Below are 23,500 nucleotides of genomic sequence, written 5' to 3'. Positions count from 1 at the left end.
TCGTGCATCTAAAATGCACTCTAAGGTAGTTCACGCTAAACTTCTTAAAGAATTTCCATTGAACAATCACGGAACTGCTTTCCTCAAGCATTCCCATAATCAATTGTGATTCTTAACCTCTTGAGAAAGTTACTGTAAATGATTAATATTGTCAGTCAAAAACTGATTCCAACAAGTGCAGAAGTTCTTGAAAGGTTAAGTGAGAACTTACAATAGTAATGAAAAATTTTAGTCATTGTTTGTAAGCAAGCAGTAAAGTTGTAGAAAGAAGAAAGACCCCAATTCCATTTCATGAGTGTACTTGCGCTCCATTAATTACGCATAATACTCTAGCATTTGACTGTTATGATGGGTCATTCAGCAGGTCATCCATGTATGTTTCGAGAGTGAAAACAAGAGATGATGATAAATATTAAATGTCCAGTCTAGTGATTTATTTACTTAACTGTGAAATTACTTTCTGATCTGATTAAAAGACTTGTAAGTTCACACAGGTATTTTGTCGTGCATTTAGTTCCTTGTTTTAGTAACAGCATCAATAATTGTAATCAATTACACATAGTCTAATGAAGAGAAACATACATATTTTGTTTTGGATATGATAAATATGTGACTTTACATAATTTCAATTATGATTAGATTAAATGTACATTTTTCATGCTGTCGGTCGCTGTCGTTCTCTTTCATTCCCTTTTGTGGTCTTAAATACTCCGCTTTCATGTAATTAGATCATGTTTACGGTTCTGTAAACATTGGTTAGTCAGCAGTAGAGTATGAAAGACGTTTGTTGTGGCTGAGCTGAGGTAAAAAAACAAAGATTAAACTTGTATAAATGCCAATGTTAGGGATCATTTACAAGTTTAAGGTTCGATATTTCTAGTTCGGGTGTCTTTAGCTTTATCTTTGAATTAAGGAATATTCCTTAAAATGCAGTAAAGAATTCCAAAAAGATTTATTTGTTCACAATGATGTTTATTCTTTGGAGTTCAAAAACAGACTGAAATTTTGTATGAAAAAAGGGTATTCAACTACGTACAATAAATATTATTCAAATCTCAAATGAACGTTTAAATACTAGAAGAGCATAATTCAGTTGTTGCGATGAGTTGACGGCAAGTTGTAGAGCTGAAATGATAGATAAAATGGATTTATCAGATCAAAATTCTGCCGTTAGAGAGGGCAAGTAATTTGGTAATCTTGGAAGTCAAATCTTAACAATTGTAAACACTAAACCTCAGAACTAAGTACTTAATGTAATAAGTACTACTAATAACCCTACTTTTTCGATGAACATCATTAACGAACAACCTCCATCACTACATTAGGTCAAATTATTATCTTATACATACATGAGATACCTTAGCAGGTTAATATTCAACTTAATTATTTATTTAACTTGTGTGTACTCTTACCGAATGGAATTTCAAGACCCACCCGTTGCAAATGAAGCAAATCGTACTTTCAATCATAAAATACTTTTCTTTATAAGCAAAAATTTCTCTCTTTTCCTCTTAAATCCCGTAAACGCATTGACGCTTAATAAAAAAATTGTTTAAGCTTCTATATAACTCATGAGTAAGTCGTATTTATATTTTGGACAATTTAATTCATATGCGTACATATATTTAAGAAGCATTTTGTAAATTCCATAATAATTCACGATCAGTGTATCAGAACAAATGGCTTTTGGAATTGATTTAACATTCCAAAAGAAAGTGAAAATTTGTAATTTTTATGACTTATTTTATAACAAGCTTAATATGCTCAATTTAATTTGAGGTGCTTTTATACACCCACTTTAATTCATAAAAATGTACAGTGAGCTCAAAATGGCAAAATCATAAACGTGAATAATTGAATATGATTAAATTATTTAACATTTTATACTTTTAATTAATAAGTGGAATGGAATGGATGGAAAATATTTGGGTTGATTTCAATTAGTATGCGTATATCATACGGGAGATGTAAAGATCATTAATTATTCTTTAAAAAATATATCCAGTTAATCATAGCAAAAAAAACTGAACATTTAACATTTTTTGATGGCCACTAATTCACTAAATGACCATTAAAATGCGATTTTCTCCTCGGCAACTCTTTTTCCGCTTCCACAATTGGTGATTAATAGCAAATTATTTACGTTAAAATCGATGCCTACTGAGATTGGAATCATTACTATGAGAAATTAAGATTACTGCACATAATTGCATAACTTATTGCTTCTTATCACATCTCACACTGTCTCTGTTACATTTTTTATTTCACCTTCTTTTAAGCGCAAAAAACACCATCTTGTTATTATAAAGTCTTAAATAACTGACTATACATGCTATAAAAGTGAAATTTTTCATCAAGAAATGTTAGTAAGTAATGCTATCATAAAATATTTTTACTCTACTTCTTTGCTCGCATAACTTAGGCACATATTTCTTTTAGCTGGATTTTTCGTAGAGCAAGTGCTGTGGTGAATTCACAATGAGTTTAATGACATGAAGCTAAGGTATTGTCATATGGCACCCAAGTGGCTATGATATGGTGTCTAAGTGGCTGTCATATGGCATCTAAGTGGCTGTCATATGGTGTCTAAGTGGCTGTCATATAGTTTCCAAGTGGCTGTCATATGGCGTCCAAGTAGCTGTCATATGGCGTCCAAGTAGCTGTCATATGGTGTCCATGAAGCTGTCATGTAGCGTTCAAATGGCTGTCATTTGGCGTCCAAGTGGCTGTTATATGGCGCACAAGAGGCTTTCACATGCAGGACAGCAGTTACAAGCCTTCAATCCAAATATTCCACATTTGTTAAGTCACCATACGTAATATGTAAATGACCTCTTATCTTAAATCATTGCAAAACATACACTTAAAACAAGTACATCAGTAAATAATCCTATGCAAAAACAAACTGCACTTAAAAATCTAGATGACCTATAAACGTAAACAATAACAATCTACTTACACCTAGACATGCGCTCCGTTCATTCACACGATCATGATTATGTTACCAATTCTTTCATTTTCAATTAAAATTCATAGAAAAATACATATTCGTGTGCACGCGTACTTTAATTGACCGCTGCAATTTATGATTACTTTTTTTGAGGTTTTCTCAAATTAGCAATATAGCGATGTGCTGTCATGAAGAATTTAAAAGACGTGAGATTTCCTTTTCGTGAAAATTTTACTTGTTGTTTTTGGAAAGCTGATCATGTGCTTTTTGTTTTTGCACAAAATTAAATTTGCGAATGCTCATGAATGCTTAATTTATTTATACGTATAAATCAATTACATTACAATTCCGAGATGTATGAATGAAAAGCGCGAAGATGTAAATTATTCAATCTTGTTAATTAGGGTATAAATTTTTTATAATTTTTGAACATAATTAATCCGTTCCCATCAGCATTCAGCATTGATAAGAAAGTGAGTTAAATTATTTTTAATTGAGTTGCTGAATGTTCATGTTTGAAAATGTTTTGGAGATAGAAAAAGATTTATCTGCTAAGTTGAACAGGTTAATGTTAGGGTTAATAAAGTATGTATTTCATTGCTGCTGTCGGCTGTTAACATGAATTCTTCAGATGGTCGTTTTTTAATTTGACTCAGTATGAATGACAAAGACAAGCATACTTTTATGGTACAGTAATAACACTATGGTACATAAAATCGGTCTCTTTGCCTGTATTTCATTCATTCTTTCTCTTAAATCGAGCAACGACGATTCATGAACTCTTAAAACGCATCGATTTTACCCTTAAGAAACATTTTTAAATCTATATTATGGACATATAAACTAAAGTATACAGTGCACAATCTAATCTCAGTGATTAATGTGTAGTGAGTTAATTAAAAACTCTGGAATTTTAGGTAGGGTATTAATGCAAGCTCTCGTTCCAATTATTAGTCAGTTATAACACATCCAGATCCAATCCTTTAAAGCCATCTAAGATTAATTTACGGTTTTAGTTTATATTCTCATTTTAACTACACCACTGATGTTTGATACTCCGAGAAACACAAATTAAACGACAGGCTTCAATCAAGGTGTAAAAGTCAAAAAGTAAAGGATATCAGGAAGCCTGATGTGGTGACTCAAGTCAAATGATATTCGGATATGATATCCTAAAGATTTGCCTTAAGATAACTTCACCTCAAGGTTTCTTCACAAGTCAATAATGAGAAACTTTTTCAGAATGCATAGAGATCAATAACGATTGGATTGCGAATAAAATTTCAAAATTGATTTCCCTCATTTGGTTTCTCGGGATTCTTACATTTTACGATGTAAGTCTAATTTTTAATTCTCGTCATTAAACTGCTAAACATAAGAAGCCGAATTATCTAAACTTCCATGTTTTGTCTTTAAATTCTCGTGATAATTGTTAAAAATACTACTGACGATCTGAAATATGTCCTGAAAACAACAGAATTCAAAGCAAATCTTTTTTCTTCCTCACTTCAACTCCTCATAGTTAGGTTCATAAAACATAAATAAAAAGAGGTAATTAACCATCCTACTTTTAAAAAGAATTCCAAAATTACTTTTCATACTGATTGACAATCCCAAATATTTCTCTCAACAGGAGCTGTCCATAAAACTTTCTATCAAAACTTAATTTTCATAAAAAAATGCGCGAAAATTAAAAAAACAAAAACAAAAAATTTCTAGGGCATTTTTACAAGTCATACCTTGAATTTTTCACACATGAACTGACAATTCATAGCGTGAATAGTGCTCTTTTAAGAAATCTACGCAGTATATACGCCTAAATATGTGTGAAAAATATTCATAAAGATTTCTTTTTCATAATAAAAGAAGGAGAAAGAAGTAAAAATATTAAGTATAGTGAATCATCTTCGCACAATGAAAAAAGTCATGCATCATGCATACGAAGAAGATCGTTTCCCATTGATAAGACGGGAAAAAAAAGAGTTGCATGTGCATTGGATATAAAAAAATGTGCATTTCACTTTCAACATCACATAATAATAACATTTTTCAAGACGAGTCACTGAAGATTCCAGAGAGTAAGCGGTGCTTTAAATTCACTTTTCTTTTTCCATCATGTTTACTGTCCATTCTCATTTCTCTTCTTGCTTATTTTTTAATGACTCCCTTTTTGCGCTTTTCTTTCATACATTTCGTGCATATCTGCCAAAAACAGTTAGTTAACTGACTTCTTTTTCTTACATCTAATTCCAGTTGTCACATAAACAATTTTCTTGTTTACGAAAATAAGACAGAGACATGGCCCTTGTTAGGATTGAAAAAAATTGAAAGTCATTGACAATTGTCTATGAAAATGAAATTTAAATACATTTTAAGTAAGATTTCCTTAAGTACCGTCGATCGTTCATGATCAAGCTCACGTGTTGTAACTTTTCCTTTCACTCAACAACAGCATAACCTTGCAAGATATTGCACATTTTAATGTAATACCTTCCTTCCTTCATTTTCTTCTTTTCATCGCTTATGTCGTGAATGTCATTGAATATGAATTTCTTAGAAGATGGAATAACTGGTAATGATCGTCTTCGCTGGATGTTGCATTTTTTTGAAAGTTCAACAAACTGCTGCGGATGTAAGGGAAATCATCTATGCAATGCTGTTGAATTTGTAATGAAAGTTGAATTCGATGAACATTGTTTCTAGTGACGCATTTGAAGCTACATATTTCCTAGGTCAGTGACTTAAAAAATCCTTAATTTCTTTAACATTTCAATTGTTTATTGGATTTTTTTGTTATTCAAAATTAATGGATAAAATAGAGTAATAAAGAATAGCAAATGTAATTATGCACTGAGAAATTATATAATTTATTATTTTTGTCCTGAATCTCCCGCTCATAATATGCTCATTCCTCATCGTAAATGAGAGAAAGAAAAAGAGAATTTCTAAAAAATCAGCACTTTCTAAATTCATAAGTCTCATTCTCAGCTAGGATAAAAGTACAAGAAATAATTATGATACAAAAAATGAAACGTTCAAAAAATGAAATATTGGCTGTTACTCTATTTTTTTGAATCATCTTTCTTGCCATCCTCATCATTCTTATCACTCTCCTTGCTATCGCTAATTGACGTTTTTTCTAATGCTTTAACAAACTGCTCTAAGTCACCGCTATTTGCAGCTAAGACAGCATCATCGCTCAATTTGAATTGTGATACAACGGGTCCAAGTTGTCCGGACTGTAAAGCATTTGAGAACATTGAGAGTGCTTGTTGGAACTGAGGTGAAGCTAATGTATCTTTTAATTGCTGTTTGACTGAATTTGAATCTAGTGGCTTCTTCTCATCGTCTGTTTCGTTAATATTTGGCAAATGTTCTTGCAGTGATTTTAAGAGTTCAGGATCTGATAAGATTGAATTGATTGAATCTGAATTAAGGGATGTTGACAAGTCAACACTCTGTTTCGATCCACCAGCACTGATGCCAGCCAAATAATTCTGTAATTCTGATAATAATACACGAGATGCTTCTGTATTTGATCCAGTTGCAGGAGTTGCTGCTTCAGTTGGACCAGAATTTGGTCCTTTTCTTGGTGCTCGAGGCGTTGCAGGTTGATTAGTATTTGCAGGAGTTTGAGTTACAGCAGCACCACCTGATGAAGCCGTAGTAGTACGAGTTGCTGACGGTGTTGATGATGCGGAAGTTGTTGTTGTAGTACGACTGCCTGAAGAAGGCCTATTAAGGCTACCGAGTAAGCTACTCAATCCACCCATTTGACCAACTCCTCCAAACAATTGCATGAGTTGTTGCTGAGACATGTTATTGAGCATATATTGCAAATCACTTCCTTCTTGTCTACTTCCACCTCCGTTATTTGCTTGCGGTGGATTATTAAGCAATTCATTCACCTTACGACAATGTTCATCATCTTTATCACTACTTGGCTCTTGAAGCCAGAAGAACAGTTTACGATTTGATGACTTAAATTTCAACAAAAATACACGACCGTCCTTGCATTGATCGACTTTCTTAAATTCGCAATCATCTGGGAAGATAATTAAATCATCCTCAACATTTCCCGTTGTTCTATCTTTCCAGCAGAAATGGGTTAAACTGGAAATGACAAAAATTTTATGTAAATTGAATGAAAATAATTAAATTTTGTTGCTAATTACCCATCGTCAGCTGAATAAATGTAGACTAAACCCTTTCTAAAATAAATAAAGACAAAGAAGATGATAGAATTAAGTTTATTGCATAAATAATTGTTGTATTTATAGAACTTATTGGAAGTGAACTTTTTATGACACTTTAATGCACTGTATGTTGACTTAAAGATCCAGTTGATTAACATTTCACGACCTTATTTACCTTTTATCAGCATGAACCATTTTTTTCTTCGTTCCATCTTGAACACTATCAATTAATGTCATCCTTCCGGCCTTAAACTCCAATTTATTGGAGCTGCTATTCATTGCGGCACTTCCAAACATGATTTTCACCTTTTTATTCTATTTTAAATGTTAATTCTTCAATTTAAAACTGTTATTTAACGTCTGTTCTACAGTTGTAGTTATTAATTATAGTAGAAAACTAGCCAGATCAATGAAAAAAACGGCTTAAAATGTTTAATTTATTTAAAGCGATGATTTTGCAGTTTCTTGTTTCACTATTCTTGATTACCCTTTTCAGCGTCTCTTGCATGCCCCTTTTTCAGTGCTTACAAAACCCTGACTTTCGCACCCCTTTTTCGAAGAAAAAAAACAACAAGAAACATGTTTACTTTGAAATTTTTAAGAAATTCATTAATTAATAGTGTTAATTCAAATAGAAATTCACTTGTTGTGAATTCAAGAAGTCTACAGCTGTTCAAGAAACCAAGTGACGCAGCAAAAGATGTAGAGGAGGAAGAGGAAGAATCGGCAAAAATTGCATTTGAGGATGATGATCAAATAGATCCAGAACTTAGACAAATGAAAATTGATAGAATGAGAGATAAATCACGTCTTAGAGCACAACATAGGAACTTTTTACATGATCAAGTGCCGTATAATCAAGCAGAAAGCTGGATTCATAATACACTTAAATATAAAAGAATGATGTATGGAAGATACGGCAGTGAAAGTCAAGTTGATCCAAGTAAGCATTATTTTCATTAATTAAAGAATGTCATTTAATAATTTATCATTTTTCAGGATTGTGTTTCTATACAAAAACAGAATTAGCAGAAAAGAATGAATATGAACGTGTAGCCTTCCCAAAAACAATCCAAGAAATGATTGCATATAATGAGGAAGAGAAACGAAAGCAAGCAGAAAGAATCCGTACTCGTGAAGAGAATATTGCACTTAATCTCCAAAAATTAGAGACATGGAAGAAAGATTTGTTGGCAAAGAAAGAGAAAAAGGAGGGAGAAGCACGAATTGCCAAGGAACGTAAAGATAGATTAATTGAGGAGGTTCGTAGACATTTCGGCTACACTGTACATCCAAAGGATGAGAGATTCAAGGAAATGTTAGAAAAGAAAGAGAAAGAACAACGTAAACAATTGAAGGAAGCAAAGAAGCAACAGAAAGAAGCCAAATTGCTTACAAAAATCGCTGAACAGAATAAGCCTGGAAAGGATGAAAAGCCTGAAAAGGACGACGATTGAATTCAATACTTACCAATAGTCATTTAAATAAATTCAAGAATATTTCAAAGTTAATTGAAAATCTTTTTGCTGTAAATTAAATAGAACTTACAGATGTAGTGAATATTAATGTATCCAGGACAGTAAGTATGAAGGATCTACATTAGCTAACGTTATTAATGAAATTTTCATCAATTAGTGAGAATATCGTTGAATAAATATCAAAATCGTACACGCCACACGACTTTGACTCAAAAATTTCAAGACTGATTTATGTATTAATCAATAAATGTCAAAAACCGTGTACAACGTGCGACTTTTCCTCCGTCAAAAAATGTATTAAGAATGAGAGGTAAGTGATTCATAAGTTATAGTGAATAGAGATATTCTCCTTTGCTTTTATTGAAACATATTCTTTAAATTCTTGAAAGTCCAATCTACAATCATAATTTGAAACCGTTTAAATAAGTTTGTTCCTATGCAAACGATAAAGATCGTAATAATAATAATAATAATAATAGTTCCTATAAGACATTGAATAGTGATTTCTAAAAATTTGTAAAAAATACACCTACGTATAACTAAATAATCTATTGACTCTAATGTTAATATAATTATTAATATCGATTTATTATAATAATGAAAATTATGGAAGATGTCTTGATGCGTTATCATCAACGTTATCAGAGTCAGGATTAACATGATCAACAAGGCACATGAATTGGGTAATCTATAATGGGGAAGAATGCAATAGAAAAGAAAGAATAGAATTTGAATTTTTTAAAAAACTTCTTCTATAAAAACTCTAAGTTAAGTCATTTTGTAAACAAAAAAAATATAGATAGATAAATATATATATTTATAGATATATTATGTAAAAGTAATATTTTATGTCTATTTTTTGTGGAAAACATCAAATCATAAATAATACATTTTTATGACTTGACATTCCCCTATCGAGACGCAATAATACTCAACAAACACTCCTATTAGACTTTTACTAAGTTATTGCAAAAAAAGAACTCAACAATAATAATTTGAACAAAGTAAACTAAGTAAGGAAATATAATAACAAGACAACATATTTATATATTTTGGTTATACAGGCAGGAAGCCACTCTAGCATTAATAAATGTACAATTTATTATCCTTTAAAAAAAGAATTAGCAAATGAAAATTAATATTAAAATGCAGGCAAGACATAAAAAACTAATAAATTATAAAAAGAAAGAACTTAAAAGGAAAAATTGAAACATTTCAATATCTCGTCGCAATTTTTTATTTCTTATTTATGAAACGGTTTCAAATTTAAATCGTTGATTAGCTGAAAAATTATCTAGTTTCTGATGTGGATTGAGTTTGTGTGAATGGTAAAATCTACTCATAAGTTTTTTTTTAATCTTTTCAACATTTTTATTTAACTTTTAATCATTTTTTGTAATTTTCACTTTTTTTTTCAAGAAAATCGTTTTTTTTTTTTTTGTTTTGTTAAAAGTTACGTTTTTCATTTTTATTGTTTCACAATAATTTTTTTTGATTTTATCTTCCTATGTTTCTCTAATTTGATGTCCTACACTTCAATGTGGAGTAATAGGACATCATCATTTTCAAATGTTTGTGGCTTTAAATGACATAATGAGTTTCGTTATGTGACAATTAAGCTAGGATTAAAAATTATAATTCAGAAATGAAAATTGTGAAAAAAATGAATTTTGAATTAATTACTAAATGTGAAAAATGTTTTGCTTTGCGTGGATTTATGAGGCTGCTTCAATTCTTTATTCGTTGAAACTGCCAAAAAATCCTTTCAATTTAGTCTTGTATCGATCCAGTAGACAACATTATGACAGTGTATAGACACGAGGAAAATTAAACGTGTAAAAAAATGCTAGTTGGGTAACAAAATTCACATATTGTCAATTTGTAAATCATTTTCATAATTTGACTATAACATAATTTTGACATCTGATTCACACATGCAAGGACATAGTCAGACAAATTTTCTAATACTCCGAACATTACGATGCGACAATTTCAATTTTGGCGGGTAAAATGGGCCGAAGTCATTCGTCACGTAGCAGTCATGACACTCTCCCCTAATAGACAAAATGCTGTCCAAAATGAGTGTAACATAAAGTACTAATCGGTTATTCGATCCAAAATTTAAATTGAATCTTACACCAAGTCAGAGTCAAGCCTTTCTGGGTGCGAATTTTGTCTTTTGATCGATTATCCGATTTATGCTATTCGAGGCTGAACATTTGAGCATGCTGAATTCTACGAGCATTTTATGATCATTCGTTTTGTCTGTTAGAACTTGTGTCTTGTAGACCTTGTAGACATCACGACGCTCTGATTACTATGTGGAGCTGCTAATACGACTCTGTCGAATACGTTATGTTGTCAATTTGACGACGAATCGACGTCTTGACAACTACGATATGCTATTCGCGATAAAACATACATGTGTCTGACTCAGTTTTCAGGTAAATCATTTTCAAATGATACTGAATAAAGTCTTCAATCTCATTTGTATCCAGCTTAGAATTACGGAACATAATAGATAATTTTCTGTGAACTTTTCATTAAAAATTTGTTTTGGCATTTAATTAAATCCTTTAATGCTTAAATTCAATTACAAAGACTTTTCCCTGATTAAAAATTTAAAAACAATTTCTTGCAATTTTTAAATGAGTTTTTTTTCATTATTTTCATTTCTGAATCTTTGTTAATCTCTTGATGACACATTATGACATAAAAAAATAATTAACAGATTTATTTCTCAGTATAGAAAAAAAGTAGGCTGCATAAGTTAAAGGCGTAAATATAAAAATAGGGATTTAAATGCCAAAAATGAAATAAAACTTTTTTCTGGCGAAATAAACAATTTTTTTTTAAAGTTTATCCGGGATGGAAAAAGGAAAATTCTGTTCATAATTACCGTAATTTAAAATGCCATAAAATGCCACACCAATGAAATTATATAGTCGTCACTTTTAGAACAATAAACTTCACTCGAAAATAAAAAAATACGTTCACAGTAGAAAAATTTTCACATAAAAAACTGTCCGACACTCATTAAATTTTTGAAATTACTTCTTACAGTCGTTCTAAAAGTTTACGACACGTTTTTGATATAAATATAAAAAAAATTATTATAACAATTGCCAATTCTGCAGTTTATACGAATGTTAAAAAATAGAGGTTAATTGACTCAGAGTGTTTCTGTCTCAAAAATGACCGTTATTTTTTTTTTTTTAAATATTTTTTTGATAAAATTCAAATTTTTTTGACCGTTACTTTAACTTTTCTTCGCAACGTATATTTTTATTTTAAAATAAGTTGAGTTCGAAATGTTTGAATTTTTCGACAATCAAATTTGAGACAGCCACACTCTGAATTGACTTTTGAAAAACATAAAAAAATTAATTGAAAAAATTTGAGGTAAAATTTTTTTAAAATTTTCTAAAGATTTTTTTTTCTTTTTTTATTTTTTTATTTGTATGTTTAACTTTTTTTGTTGTATTGCTTTTATATTTATTTATTATTTTTTTTGACTAGATAAAATATTTAACAACGAACTATGAACTTTTTTTTATTTGTTTATCAGTTAATTATTTTATATACCTACTAAATTAGTACTTTTTTTCACTTCATTTAAAAAATAGTCAAAATCTAGCTAAGAATTTTATTTTTTTTACTTTTTTTCTCACTTAATAAGAGCACGGTATTTGTGCGGTTTTGAAGCTAACTTGTTTTTGAAGAAAATTCATTAATTTTTTTATTATTATTCTCATTTATCATATTCTTGATTATCAAGCATGGATATTGACATGCACTATAATTCTCATTTTTTTATATATTTTCTTATGTTTTGTCTCAAAAAGCTAATTTTTTTCATTGTTCTGGTTGTCTGATGATCTCAAGTTCAATTTAATTTATAATTTTCTTATCATTTTCTTTTTAAATTCAATTTGTTTATTTTTGTTTTTGTTTTTCTTCGTGTCTTGATTTACTTTTTATTTTTAAGTAGGTAGTTTATTCAAAGAACGTATGTTTAGTATGTAATAGACCTGAATAAGTAATAGAGATAGGGGAAAAAAGTTGTGGAAAGAAATCAATCAACATTCCTGTGATTATTTTTTATAGTATGATCTTAAAAAATAGGTACCGAGTTTGAGAAGAATTTACTGAAATCTCTTTTTTAAGTTTTTTTTCTTATTCATTTCTTTTATTCTATTTTTATTTTCTTCATGACTAGGTAAATTATTAATTTAGTAAATTTTTCATTATTTAGTTTTTTGGATTTTATTATACAAATTATTCACAAGTTTCTCATCAAAAATATTAATTGATTAAAATTTGACATCTGTTTTTTTCTTTAAACTTAAGAGTAGGATTATAGATTGTGTAAGTAGCGTGTTTTCAAATTTATCTGAAGAAGGGATAGTATTTATCAAACTCATTTTCTAAAACATATCCCAATTCTAAACAAAATTTGGGACTTAATTAATCTTAAATTTCACTTAGAAAATCACTTTCCTAAGAACTGTTTTTGAGAATATTTCAACTGTCGTTTAATATTCAAATTATATTTCCAACTAGATTAGTCTGTTTTTGAACTCTGAAGAATAAACATAATCCTTACGTTAATTCGTTAGAAACTTCTATAATTATACTTATTTGTATTCAGTTGCTACACTCCCAAAGCTGTAGTAATTACCCCAAATACCAATTTCTGGCCCTATCAAAAGTTTTTTTTGTTCATACGCCTTATTTCTAGATTAATTATGTCCCAATTTTATATAGAAATTAGGGTACGTTACAGAAATTGGGTTCGACACCCATAATATGAAGAATTGAAGGGAAAACAAACTTTTAGAATTGATAAATTTGCTTCAAGTTTAATAAATTTTTGAAAATTTCATACAACTAGTTTTATGTCAACACTTAATTTTTGTTCAAATCTACATCGTGAACTCAAATATATGAAAATCTAACTATTTTTGTTTTGTAGAGTTCAAAAATAAATAAAAATCCTAGAATTTCAAACCACATGAGGCAAGTTTTTCAATTAAAAGCTTGCAATATCCTTGTTCAAACTTCCCTTTGTTGACTTGATTGTTTTTCTGATTACTGTAGAATGGATTTATGTAAGACACAAAACGAAAGAGCATAAAATTTGTTACTAAACAAATAAAGCTTGAAGAATTACTTTTTTTCCATATTTATATAGAGTTAATGTATAATTTATTTATTATATTATTGTTCGACACACTGTCGTAAATTCAAATTTTGACAAATATATTTATAATAATTGAGTTCAGTTAAATATTAACAATATATTAGAGAATCGTTTTAAAAAATGCGACTCGTTCGTAAGGCAGTGCAATCGAAACTTTTATTTTAGATTTTTTTTTTCTTTAGATTATTAACAGTTTTTTTTCTTTTTGTCTAATGAACTTTAAGAATCAATCGATTTAAGTAACAATCATTCGAATCTTTCTTTAAAATTTCTCTTCATTTTGAATAAAAAATTATTCAATTAAGATTTTAATAGAAAACTTTTTTTGGAGGAATATTTGGAAATTTAGAAATAAAAATTTGTTTTTTGCTGAATTTGATATTTTAGTTTAAATTGATGAATGGGATAACATAGAGCGTTGTTAAAGGAAATGATCAGTAATTACATAAGACCCCCCTCGTCCTATTTTGACGCTTTGTAACAAAATACTTTGCTAAGCGTTACGAAATTTCCATACATTCTTTGATCTTCTATCGCAGTGCTGTCTAAAATTCTTTGCTTCACGGCACACCTCAATGGTAAGCCTCGATCAAAACCGTACAAAATATGCGGTTCATAACACTTCTGAGGCACACAGTTGAGACAACACTGTTCCACCGAATCAATAAGTTTATTAATTCAACTGAAGTAAATACAAATAACATAAATTATGTTGAACCTACTAGGAAAATTTTTCATCTTCGATTTAATCATTAATTTATGGAAAATATTGAATGATAGCTATGTAAAGGCACAAATTAACAATGAAGAAAGTTCAACGAATAACTAAAGTTATATATGCTTGAAAATAAACACATTTAATGGGAAAAGTTTTCTTATTTTTTTTCCGTCTTTTGTTATTTTTGATAAGGTTAAAATTCTCGTATTTCCCTATTGAATGAACTGAATAAATATTGAACATATTGAAAATAGAAAAAGTTTTCCTCCAAAAAATTTTCCAAATTAAAAAATTGCTCTATAATCATAATTATTATTGCATTTCTCGAGTTTGATTTTTTTATTTGTTTTTTTCCTAAATTGAGTTCTTTCAATTTTATGTTTTGATTACTATTATTAGCAAATTTTCTGATAATAATAATAATCATTTGATTAAATGAAATATTGGCAAAAATAAAAAGGTATTTGTTGGGTTTAAAAATGAAATAAAGGTGATTTAAAAAAAGCTCAAAAGCTATTTAAAAAAGCTGCATTGCAATGCATTTTCACTTCAAAAACAAAAAAGCTTTAAATAGTTAGCAAAAAAGCGATATTTTTGTAAATGTTTACTGTTCTTGAATTTTGAAATGTTTCACTGTGTTTGTGTGACTAAACAACTTAATTAATTATATTTTTTTTTTCTTTCATTCTCTTTTTTCGGCATTCAAAAAGTCAATTTTAATTTTATTCTTTTGTTAAGCAACAAAATAAAGGAATCAAAAAAAAAGTTTTAAAATAAAACGTAAAAAACAACTAAAAACAGAAAGAAAGTTTTTTTTTTCTGTCAAAAATCTTTTTTTTACCGATGCACAAAGCACGAAGAATTGCTCACTTGAAGTTGGGCACAGTAAGGAACCTGGAAATGATAATTTTTTTTTGTGTCGAGTTTTTCGGGTAGAATTAAAAAAGTTTTTTTTTTCGTAAAATTAAATTTTTTGTTTTTTTTTTCAAAGAAGCGTGGAGAGAAAAAAGAGAGAGGGAAAGATTAAAAAAGTAATAAAAAATGAAAAAGGAAGTCAAAAAATTAAATATGTTATGTGAGTGAGGAAAAGGATGTGTTAAATTTTTTTTTCAATTTTGTTTGTTGCCAGAAGGATTTTTGCTTTATAGAAAATGGACAAAAAAAAGTATGCAGTATAATATTTGTATGTATAAAATAGTAAAATAGATGTGTAAATATGTACAAATGCTGGTATATTTTTGGAAAATTAAATTAGTTTTTTTTTGGTTAGCACAAAATGAAATTGGCATGAAAACTGGCATCAAATATAACAAATAAAGAAAGGATTTTTAAAAAATTTGTATGTGAAAGCCATTTTTTTTGTTCAAATTTTTGTTCTATAGCAATTATTGTGTGTATCTGTTAATGTGAGAAACTCTTTTCGTTAGTTATTTTTTTCTGTTATCAATCATCTTTCATCTTCATTCCTCAAAGGCAATAATTTACAAAAAATTTTGTTTAAATTTACAATCTTAATAATTGTCATCATTTTTATCCTTAATCAATATTATATTGTATATATTGTTTTGGTTTTTTTTTTGTTCTGCTCTCATTCTAATCAATTTTTAATGATGACTCTGTTCTCAATTACTATATAATTCAATTCCTACTCACCTTGCATGTGGTGCATGTTGTGCAATCTTTTGATTGCAATTGTTGTTGTATTGTTTGATCGTCAGAATAAAGATGCTTTTCAAAGAAGCATGGCTTCCCAACAGCATTTGTTGTAGAATTATTAAAACCACATGAGTCATTAGGACATCGACGACAACAATCGCCCGGCTCAGGTGGAAGTGGATTCTCACAGAATAATGGAGGACATTCCATTTTCCAACAGTCAAATTCTCCATACTGCGGAATTAAAGAAATTGCCATTTAAAAATTATAATCTACACTTCAGATATGATTTGGACATAATTGTCCTGGATTTACACTGAGTAATCCGCCACTGAGGCTTATTATTATAAGAAAGTTTCTCACCAAACACTCGCAAGTTTGACACTGATAAATCCATTGTTCGCCACTTTTAAAAGTGACATGTTTCAGTTCTTGATGTTGACATGATTCATTTGGATCACATTGTGGACAACATAATTCACGATCATCAGATCGTTTCCATTTAGAACAATCACATGAGGGCTCCGTACACGTAATGACACCTTTTGAACATGTACAAATACTACAGGGTTGATTTCTTGGATTAACTTGCTGTTGATCTTCTATCTCGTTGTTTTCGAACATGCAACTAAGTTTGCACTCATGATTCGTTGTTTGACGTGATTTTAGTGTATTATACGATGATTTCATATTGCTACATTTACACTCGAAATGTCCTTCCGTATTGACACATTTTGCTGATGGATGACAACTATGCGTATTCTCCATACATTCATCTATGTCAACACAACTATTGTCTTTCATCTCATAACCCGGTTTGCACTTACAATAGTACCTTTATGGTGAATATAAAAATAAATGTTAGTGATTTGTCATAAAATAACCATAAAATAAATACTTACCAACCCGGCATATTTACGCATTCAGATGTCGGTGGACATCCATGATTAGTCTTACATTCGTCTAAATCTTTTTCGCATGAAGGTCCTTCGTAGCCTCCGCGACAATCACATTCATTTGGTGCAATACACTCACCACCATTAAGACACGGTGGATCACAAACAGGCACACATTCACGTCCATCACCAGTAAATCCCACTTTACATTCGCATTTATATGAGCCAATTGTATTTGTGCATGTTGCATTTTCATGACACGAATTATTTCCCGTTTCACATTCATCAATTTCGGCACAATTCCACTTATCAACATAAGTAAATCCATTTAAACACTGACAGTCAAATGAACCATAAGTATTGATACATTGTGTATACGAATTACAATGATGTCCATTCTCACCTCCACGTTCAAGACACTCATTTACATCTAGAACAATATAATGACATTGATTAGGTTTTTGTGTTCATAAAAATGTCACTGAATGTGGGCGTAATTATAAACTATAAATTTTGATTGTTGTACTTACCAGTACAATGATATCCATCACCCTGAAATCCTTTATTACATTTGCATGTATAGCTCGTGTTTAAATTGAAACATTTTGCATTATCATCACAATTATGTCCTAGTGCACAATAGTCGACATCTATGGTAAATAGATAGACAGGAATAATGTGAGAGTTAGTAGAAATAATGGAATAACAAAAAAAATACAATTAACATAAAAATTTCAAATATAGAGCACATTCTAGGAACGATGAGAATGTTTTATTGGATACAATGCCGGTCATTTATCATTTTGAATGGCTTTATTATTCTAAATGATATGATATATTGGATGATGAGATGAAAAAGCTATAGACACATTAATAGGAATTTTATGTTACAAAATTGTTATCGTGCAAGTACGGAAAGGCAAGAATCTGGTGGATTTTATGGGTAAAAATTGGAGCCTTTTGGTTATTTTTAATAAAGTCGTACATTTATCAAGGAAAGCTTTTGACCTTGATTATATTCGTGATTATTAAATTTTTTTCGTCCAGCAACAGCAAGAACGGTTATTTTTTATAATATGACGTTAAAAACACGTGTTCCATAATAGCTCTGGACTGATTAGTAATATCCATAAAAAGAATAATATCTTAAAAGCATGAAAGCCATTCTTATGTAAAAATATACATACATTCAAGTGTAAATGAACCGACAGTCTAATAAAGTGAATCTTTCGTGACATTTCATTTTAGAACAAAAAAAATTACCAACCCCAAAAATAGAAATTATATCATTGCATGACCTAACCTTTGTAAGCTTTGCTAACAAATAATGATCATTCTTTAATGCCTTAAAATATATAAAAAATGATAAAAATTTAGATAGTAACCAAGCTTTTTATTACCTTTGCAATATTTACAACATTCATTCGCAACAGAAATTTGTTCCTCCGGTGGACATGATAACGTTGGACATGCAATTGATCCACATAAGAAGTTACCATCATTACATGTACAATTATTACATCCAGTAATATGCTCATCACCATGCTCATAGTCTCTATCCTTGAAACAAGTTTCTATGAGAAAAAGAAAAAGCTTCAATTATTTGAAGGAAGTACTTAAATGAACTGCATGAAAAATATATTCTTTTCATGTACAGCTTTATGTGTGGTACATTAAATTTTATGAACAGTAATAAAAACGAAACTTACTTAAACATCTCGGACAGCATTCGCCTTCTTTAGTTACAGGATTTTTACACCTTATTTCAGGACAAGGCTTTTTGTAGCATTTAACAATGCCTTCTTTACACTGACATTGATCACATCCTAATTCCCATTTTTCACCATCTTCTCTACTAATTGACCCGTTCATATGACACGACTTCTTACAATCACATGTTTCTAGTTGCTCTATTCTTTTCACTGAATCTTCTAACTGTAAATTAGGTATTGTTATGTAAAAATATATTTCTTTTGTTCGAGCATTTCCCAAGTGACATGAGAGATAGAAAGAAAAACTTTTCTCTAGACAGATTAAGTTGTAAATGTCATGTTTTTATCAGATAAAATACGACTAAGAAGACTAAGTTGCTAGACTTGGAAACACTTGTGGCAATTTGTAGCTTTTACTTTTCTGTTAGTATTCTGAGTCTAGAGCAATCATAGGCTCCAAAGTAGCTAGAAGCTGAATTAAGCTCAAAGAATTTTAGCCACAAATACGAAAATCCAATTAATAAATCTCTAAAATCCCTCATGTCACAAATGGCAAGTCTTTTTATTTACCTTTTGATTAAGCTGAGATAAATTTTGTTGTAATTCCATAATAAAGGATTGTAATTGCAAAAATTGTCCGCATGTTGGACACTGAGAATCCATATGTTCACATTGTAATAAATATCCGTAGGGACCAGGCAGTAAATGAACTTCTTGTAATTCACCCTTGAGAAATAACATTTTTTCGAAGAAAATGAAAAGCGGCATTAAATTTCATAGTTAATTAAATTCTTTCATACAACTCATGTATCGTATCGTATCGTAACGAGACCTTAAGTTATAATGACTATTTTATTACATATAATGACTATTTACCTTAAACAATGAATGGCCGTTTAAATTTCGTTGTCCTACAAGTAATTGCATATTGGAAGCACTAAAATTTCTATCGGGTACACTATGCATAACACGTTTATATAAAGGATGGCAATCAATGATTAATTGTATTTCAGTTCCACTTATTGAAACTGCAATTTTGTGCCATTTGTTGTCAGCCAAACGATATGGAAACGATTCCATATGAACCATCAACTCATTTTTAGGACCGATGTATGAATAGTGAAAGCGAATTTCATTTCGTCTTCCACTTGATTGTAATTCTAAATATCTGTGAAAATATAAAGGAAATAATAAGTCTTGTTGTTTTGGATATTCACGAAACTTTTGATTAATTTATAGATTAGAATTCTAGGCAGCGTGAAATAGTGAATTTATATTCAAGACTGATATGGTAATAGAGGTTCCAACTAACTGATTTAAACAGCTTGAGGCATAAAAAGTATTTAAATAACCATATCACACACTCATCTTGTAGAAGATTCTTCATGCATCAAATGCTAATTAAAATCCACAAGTCTCTAATTTTCTTTTGCTAAATAGTTATGCAAATAACAACTAGTTCATTAGATAACAGATGTGGCGGCAATGCTTGAATTAAATGCTGTCCTAATTCCATTCAAAATATGTTCAGAATGGAACCTCTACTATCAACATCAGTAGGATACTACTGCATGAAATTTACATTAACGGTAGAAGGTTAATCTTGATTGATTAAGTATGCAAATATATTATGTCTGCTGCCTTTATAGCCTTACCTATTATAGCCACTTGAAAACGAAATAATTGTACCAGGATTTCGTTCATCTTGTTTAAGTATTGCGGCAAATGTAAAATCGGAATTTCTCTTCAATAACTCTACAGCACGTTCATAAGTTTTATACGGTAGTACTAATTTTCTATTGGCGCCTTGCAATCTAAAGGCAATCTTTTTTTGAATTCCTTGCGTAATGCTAACTCCCTCATATTGTGAAAGATTCGTTTGTAGATTTAATCCCTTTAGTAAGTCTATACCGGGATCAAATGAACCACCTAAATAGTTTAAATAGAAAAAATTTCTTCATTTAATTGCTTTGATTTTTGGGACATGTAACATTTATTTTGAAGACATTAAGCTTTTAATACTGAAAAATTGTTCAGATCCTAAGTAATTGTTTTAAAAATGTCAAAGGTCATTAAGCCATAACGGTCAACTGGTTATTAAGGGTAAAAAAGTTTTGTTTGACTTTCATAAAACAAATTAGCTTTCAAGACTGTTTAGTTTATGATAATAAAGTGAACGTCTACGGCACTAAAAGTCCAATAGGCGATAAATTCCACACGGTAAATTCTATTGTGACATTTGATTTATGATGGCATTTAATAAGCTTAGATGCCAGATCTATATTAATTAATTTATGATTGTGGCTTTAAGATTTGAAACAAGATTAAATGAAAAATTGGATATAAACCAACTGTTGGTAGATCCTTGACAGAAGTAAGGCAGAAGAATAAATTAATGAAAATATATTTTGGGCACTCGAAATGTAAAACTTTGAGTAAAAACATTTATTCATAATTATGGACGTAAATATTGATAAATTGAATTTTCATGTACTCACCTAATACAGCTAAACAGCACATTATTAATAGTGCTAAAATACATCCTAAGGATGTAAATATTTTAGAAATTGTTGATTTCATGGCAGAGCTGTTCGCACAGTTCGCGGCCTCGGCCGGTCGAGCTCAATAATATAATGGCTTTTAACGTACAGCAGCATCACAGATTAAATTCTAACTTTTGATTTCTAAGTTATTTGCATACACATTTTTCCACTTTTCCATTTGTGTGTTTATAGGATTTTTGTTCTTTTTATCGTAATATTTTTTTCTTTTTCCTTCCGTTTTTCTCTTTACTTTTTTTTCTTATTGACAATTTTATAAAATAATTGATTGAATTTAATTAATTATTTTTGATTTATTTTTTATTGTGCAACTTAAAAAAATAACTGAGAATGTCCAACACACTTTTTTATAACTTTTTTTTAAAAATTTCTTAATTTTTTTTTCTTAATTTTTATTCAATAAAAAAACTATTAAATGATTGCTTTTTTTTTCATTCAAATTACACATTTAATTTAAATTTATTAACTATTTCACACACTCAGTTTCTTTTGATTATTAATTTCACTTCTCCAACAAGCAAGCATCTTACTGTAATGACAAATAATATCTTAATGAGTGAAGAGTCAAGTGAGTCGACGATAGTTGTGGAAAAATATAAAAAAATGACGAAAGGATTTTTTTTTCTTTTTTTTGTATATTTTGTGAAGAATAAATTTTTCTTCTTATTTATCATTTATATGAAATTCTCATTTTCAACATAAAATATTCATAAATTTTCGAGTACTATATTTTATGTATTTATTACTTATTCATCATTTCGAATTAATTACCATTCTATCAACAATCAATAAAAAAATTTTTGTATGTCAACCTTAATAAACGCGTGATAATTTAAAGCGATTAATATGCTTCCTAGTATCACACATGAGAACATGTCAATTAATTAGTTAATTAGCTAATTAGTTTCACACATCACTTGTTAGAAACGAATAGAACAAAAAAAATACGGGTGAAACACACACTCACGATTTATAACGAATTGCTTAATCAATTATCGGGAATAAGTGATTGATAACAATTGAGTCATGATAATCTTTCATTCTAAAACACAGTTATTGAGTCATCATGAAAGCACAATTCACATCTAGACCAATGCGGATGAATTGAAATTATGGATTTTTTGAGTGACCTAAAGCATATGTCGCGTTTATTATCTAACCATATTATGTATATACTCGTGACTTTAATATTCTTTTTTAGTACACGATATGTGTGGACAATTTGTGGAAATTATAATGTGGTATTGTAGCGAAAGGTCATCAATGAGTCCTAAAATAGCAAAATATATATTTTGCTTTCTAAGAACACTTTTTTTTTATTTTGCTTGTCTAAACATTAATAAATGTCAACCGTACGTATATGATAGTTTAATCACGGGATGTTAAAGTTCATGAGGAACGAACTCTTTCGTGTCAATTAATTTTCCTAATTAAACTTCATTTAATTTTCTTGCAATTCTCACACATAAACCTAACCTCGAAAAACATTCAGCTATTTTCCATTCAATATTTCCAATTCACTTTCTCTTTCCATAAACTTGTCACATGTAGTATTGAATAATTAATTAATTATAAGTAATAATCTTTGACAATTGTCTCTGGAAAATGTCAAATTAAGCCTCCGAAATTTGATTAAAATCTCATAATACTTTCGAAAATTGAATATATACTGTGTGTGTTTTTCAAGTTTGTGGAAATATCACAAATATATGTGTATACATATAAAAGGAAAGTTGTTCATTTATGTATGATTCTGCGCAGTACGATTGCGAAAACGGTGAAAATCCAATATTTTATATTCAACTATTTCCATTCAATTTTAGAATATTCGAATTATTTTTCAACAAAATATTATGTATTTAACTAACATTTATGATATTTATAACTATAAAACTTTAAACCTCAGTCGTAACACTGAAACTTGTAAACTAACTTTGACGAATTAAAAAACACTAGTAACATTAAATCCTTAATTCTTTTCTTTTCAAAAAACGAATATTGCTTTCAATAAAGTTCCATATAAACTGCCCCTGTGTGTGCCGTTTTGTGCTATGCCGAACGGCAGACGATTGTAATTTAAGATATCGATAATCTGACACGGTTTATATGGGGTGCGTTTCACTCTTTCGG

General features: G+C 29.6%; 3 protein-coding genes across 4 annotated transcripts; 1 reads left to right on the top strand and 2 right to left on the bottom strand.

The window, feature by feature from the left end:
• Positions 1–5,706: 5,706 nt before the first annotated feature.
• LOC139099223 (proteasomal ubiquitin receptor ADRM1 homolog) lies at positions 5,707–7,643 on the bottom strand. The gene is made up of 3 exons (XM_070651633.1): positions 7,322–7,643; positions 7,126–7,161; positions 5,707–7,063 (listed from the first exon to the last, which is right to left on the bottom strand). Exons 1-3 carry the CDS (start codon positions 7,441–7,443, stop codon positions 6,013–6,015), a joined length of 1,209 nt encoding a protein of 402 aa, XP_070507734.1. The 5' UTR covers positions 7,444–7,643; the 3' UTR covers positions 5,707–6,012.
• A 35-nt stretch (positions 7,644–7,678) lies between these two features.
• On the top strand, positions 7,679–8,664 carry CRIF (growth arrest and DNA damage-inducible proteins-interacting protein CRIF). Its single transcript, XM_070651635.1, has 2 exons — positions 7,679–8,089; positions 8,146–8,664. The coding sequence occupies exons 1-2, from the start codon at positions 7,726–7,728 to the stop codon at positions 8,601–8,603; spliced, it is 822 nt and encodes a 273-aa protein (XP_070507736.1). The 5' UTR covers positions 7,679–7,725; the 3' UTR covers positions 8,604–8,664.
• Positions 8,665–9,108: 444 nt separating this feature from the next.
• LOC139099220 (protein kinase C-binding protein NELL2a-like) lies at positions 9,109–21,633 on the bottom strand. 2 transcript variants are annotated; one of them, XM_070651627.1, is made up of 12 exons: positions 21,308–21,633; positions 20,465–20,738; positions 19,686–19,977; positions 19,380–19,535; positions 18,807–19,032; positions 18,498–18,671; positions 17,628–17,747; positions 17,104–17,527; positions 16,565–17,036; positions 16,199–16,435; positions 15,416–15,439; positions 9,109–9,312 (listed from the first exon to the last, which is right to left on the bottom strand). In XM_070651627.1, exons 1-12 carry the CDS (start codon positions 21,387–21,389, stop codon positions 9,229–9,231), a joined length of 2,565 nt encoding a protein of 854 aa, XP_070507728.1. In that variant the 5' UTR covers positions 21,390–21,633; the 3' UTR covers positions 9,109–9,228. The 2 variants fall into 2 exon arrangements, with proteins under 2 accessions (XP_070507728.1, XP_070507729.1); XM_070651628.1 differs by lacking the exon at positions 15,416–15,439.
• Between the last annotated feature and the right edge of the window lie 1,867 nt (positions 21,634–23,500).

This window comes from Chironomus tepperi, unplaced genomic scaffold (assembly GCF_022539635.2).
Source record: "Chironomus tepperi strain 1889 unplaced genomic scaffold, CSIRO-AGI_Ctep_v1 contig_465, whole genome shotgun sequence".
In the NCBI taxonomy this organism is placed as follows: Eukaryota; Metazoa; Arthropoda; class Insecta; order Diptera; family Chironomidae; genus Chironomus; species Chironomus tepperi.
Note: the sequence above shows the minus strand (reverse complement) of the source record. Positions and strands in the feature narration are given on the sequence as shown.

Bases quoted from the DNA above. Each gene is read 5' to 3' on its own strand.
- LOC139099223 (XM_070651633.1), bottom strand. From the start codon at position 7,443: ATGTTTGGAAGTGCCGCAATGAATAGCAGCTCCAATAAATTGGAGTTT. The intron at 7,162-7,321 runs GTAAATAAGGTC...TATTTATTTTAG, and splicing joins ATGGTTCATGCTGATAAAAG to AAAGGGTTTAGTCTACATTT. The intron at 7,064-7,125 runs GTAATTAGCAAC...TGTCATTTCCAG, and splicing joins ATTTATTCAGCTGACGATGG to TTTAACCCATTTCTGCTGGA.
- CRIF (XM_070651635.1), top strand. From the start codon at position 7,726: ATGTTTACTTTGAAATTTTTAAGAAATTCATTAATTAATAGTGTTAAT. The intron at 8,090-8,145 runs GTAAGCATTATT...ATCATTTTTCAG, and splicing joins TGAAAGTCAAGTTGATCCAA to GATTGTGTTTCTATACAAAA.
- LOC139099220 (XM_070651627.1), bottom strand. From the start codon at position 21,389: ATGAAATCAACAATTTCTAAAATATTTACATCCTTAGGATGTATTTTA. The intron at 19,536-19,685 runs GTAAATAGTCAT...TTATTTCTCAAG, and splicing joins ACGGCCATTCATTGTTTAAG to GGTGAATTACAAGAAGTTCA. The intron at 16,436-16,564 runs GTGAGAAACTTT...TTAATTCCGCAG, and splicing joins GTCAAACTTGCGAGTGTTTG to TATGGAGAATTTGACTGTTG.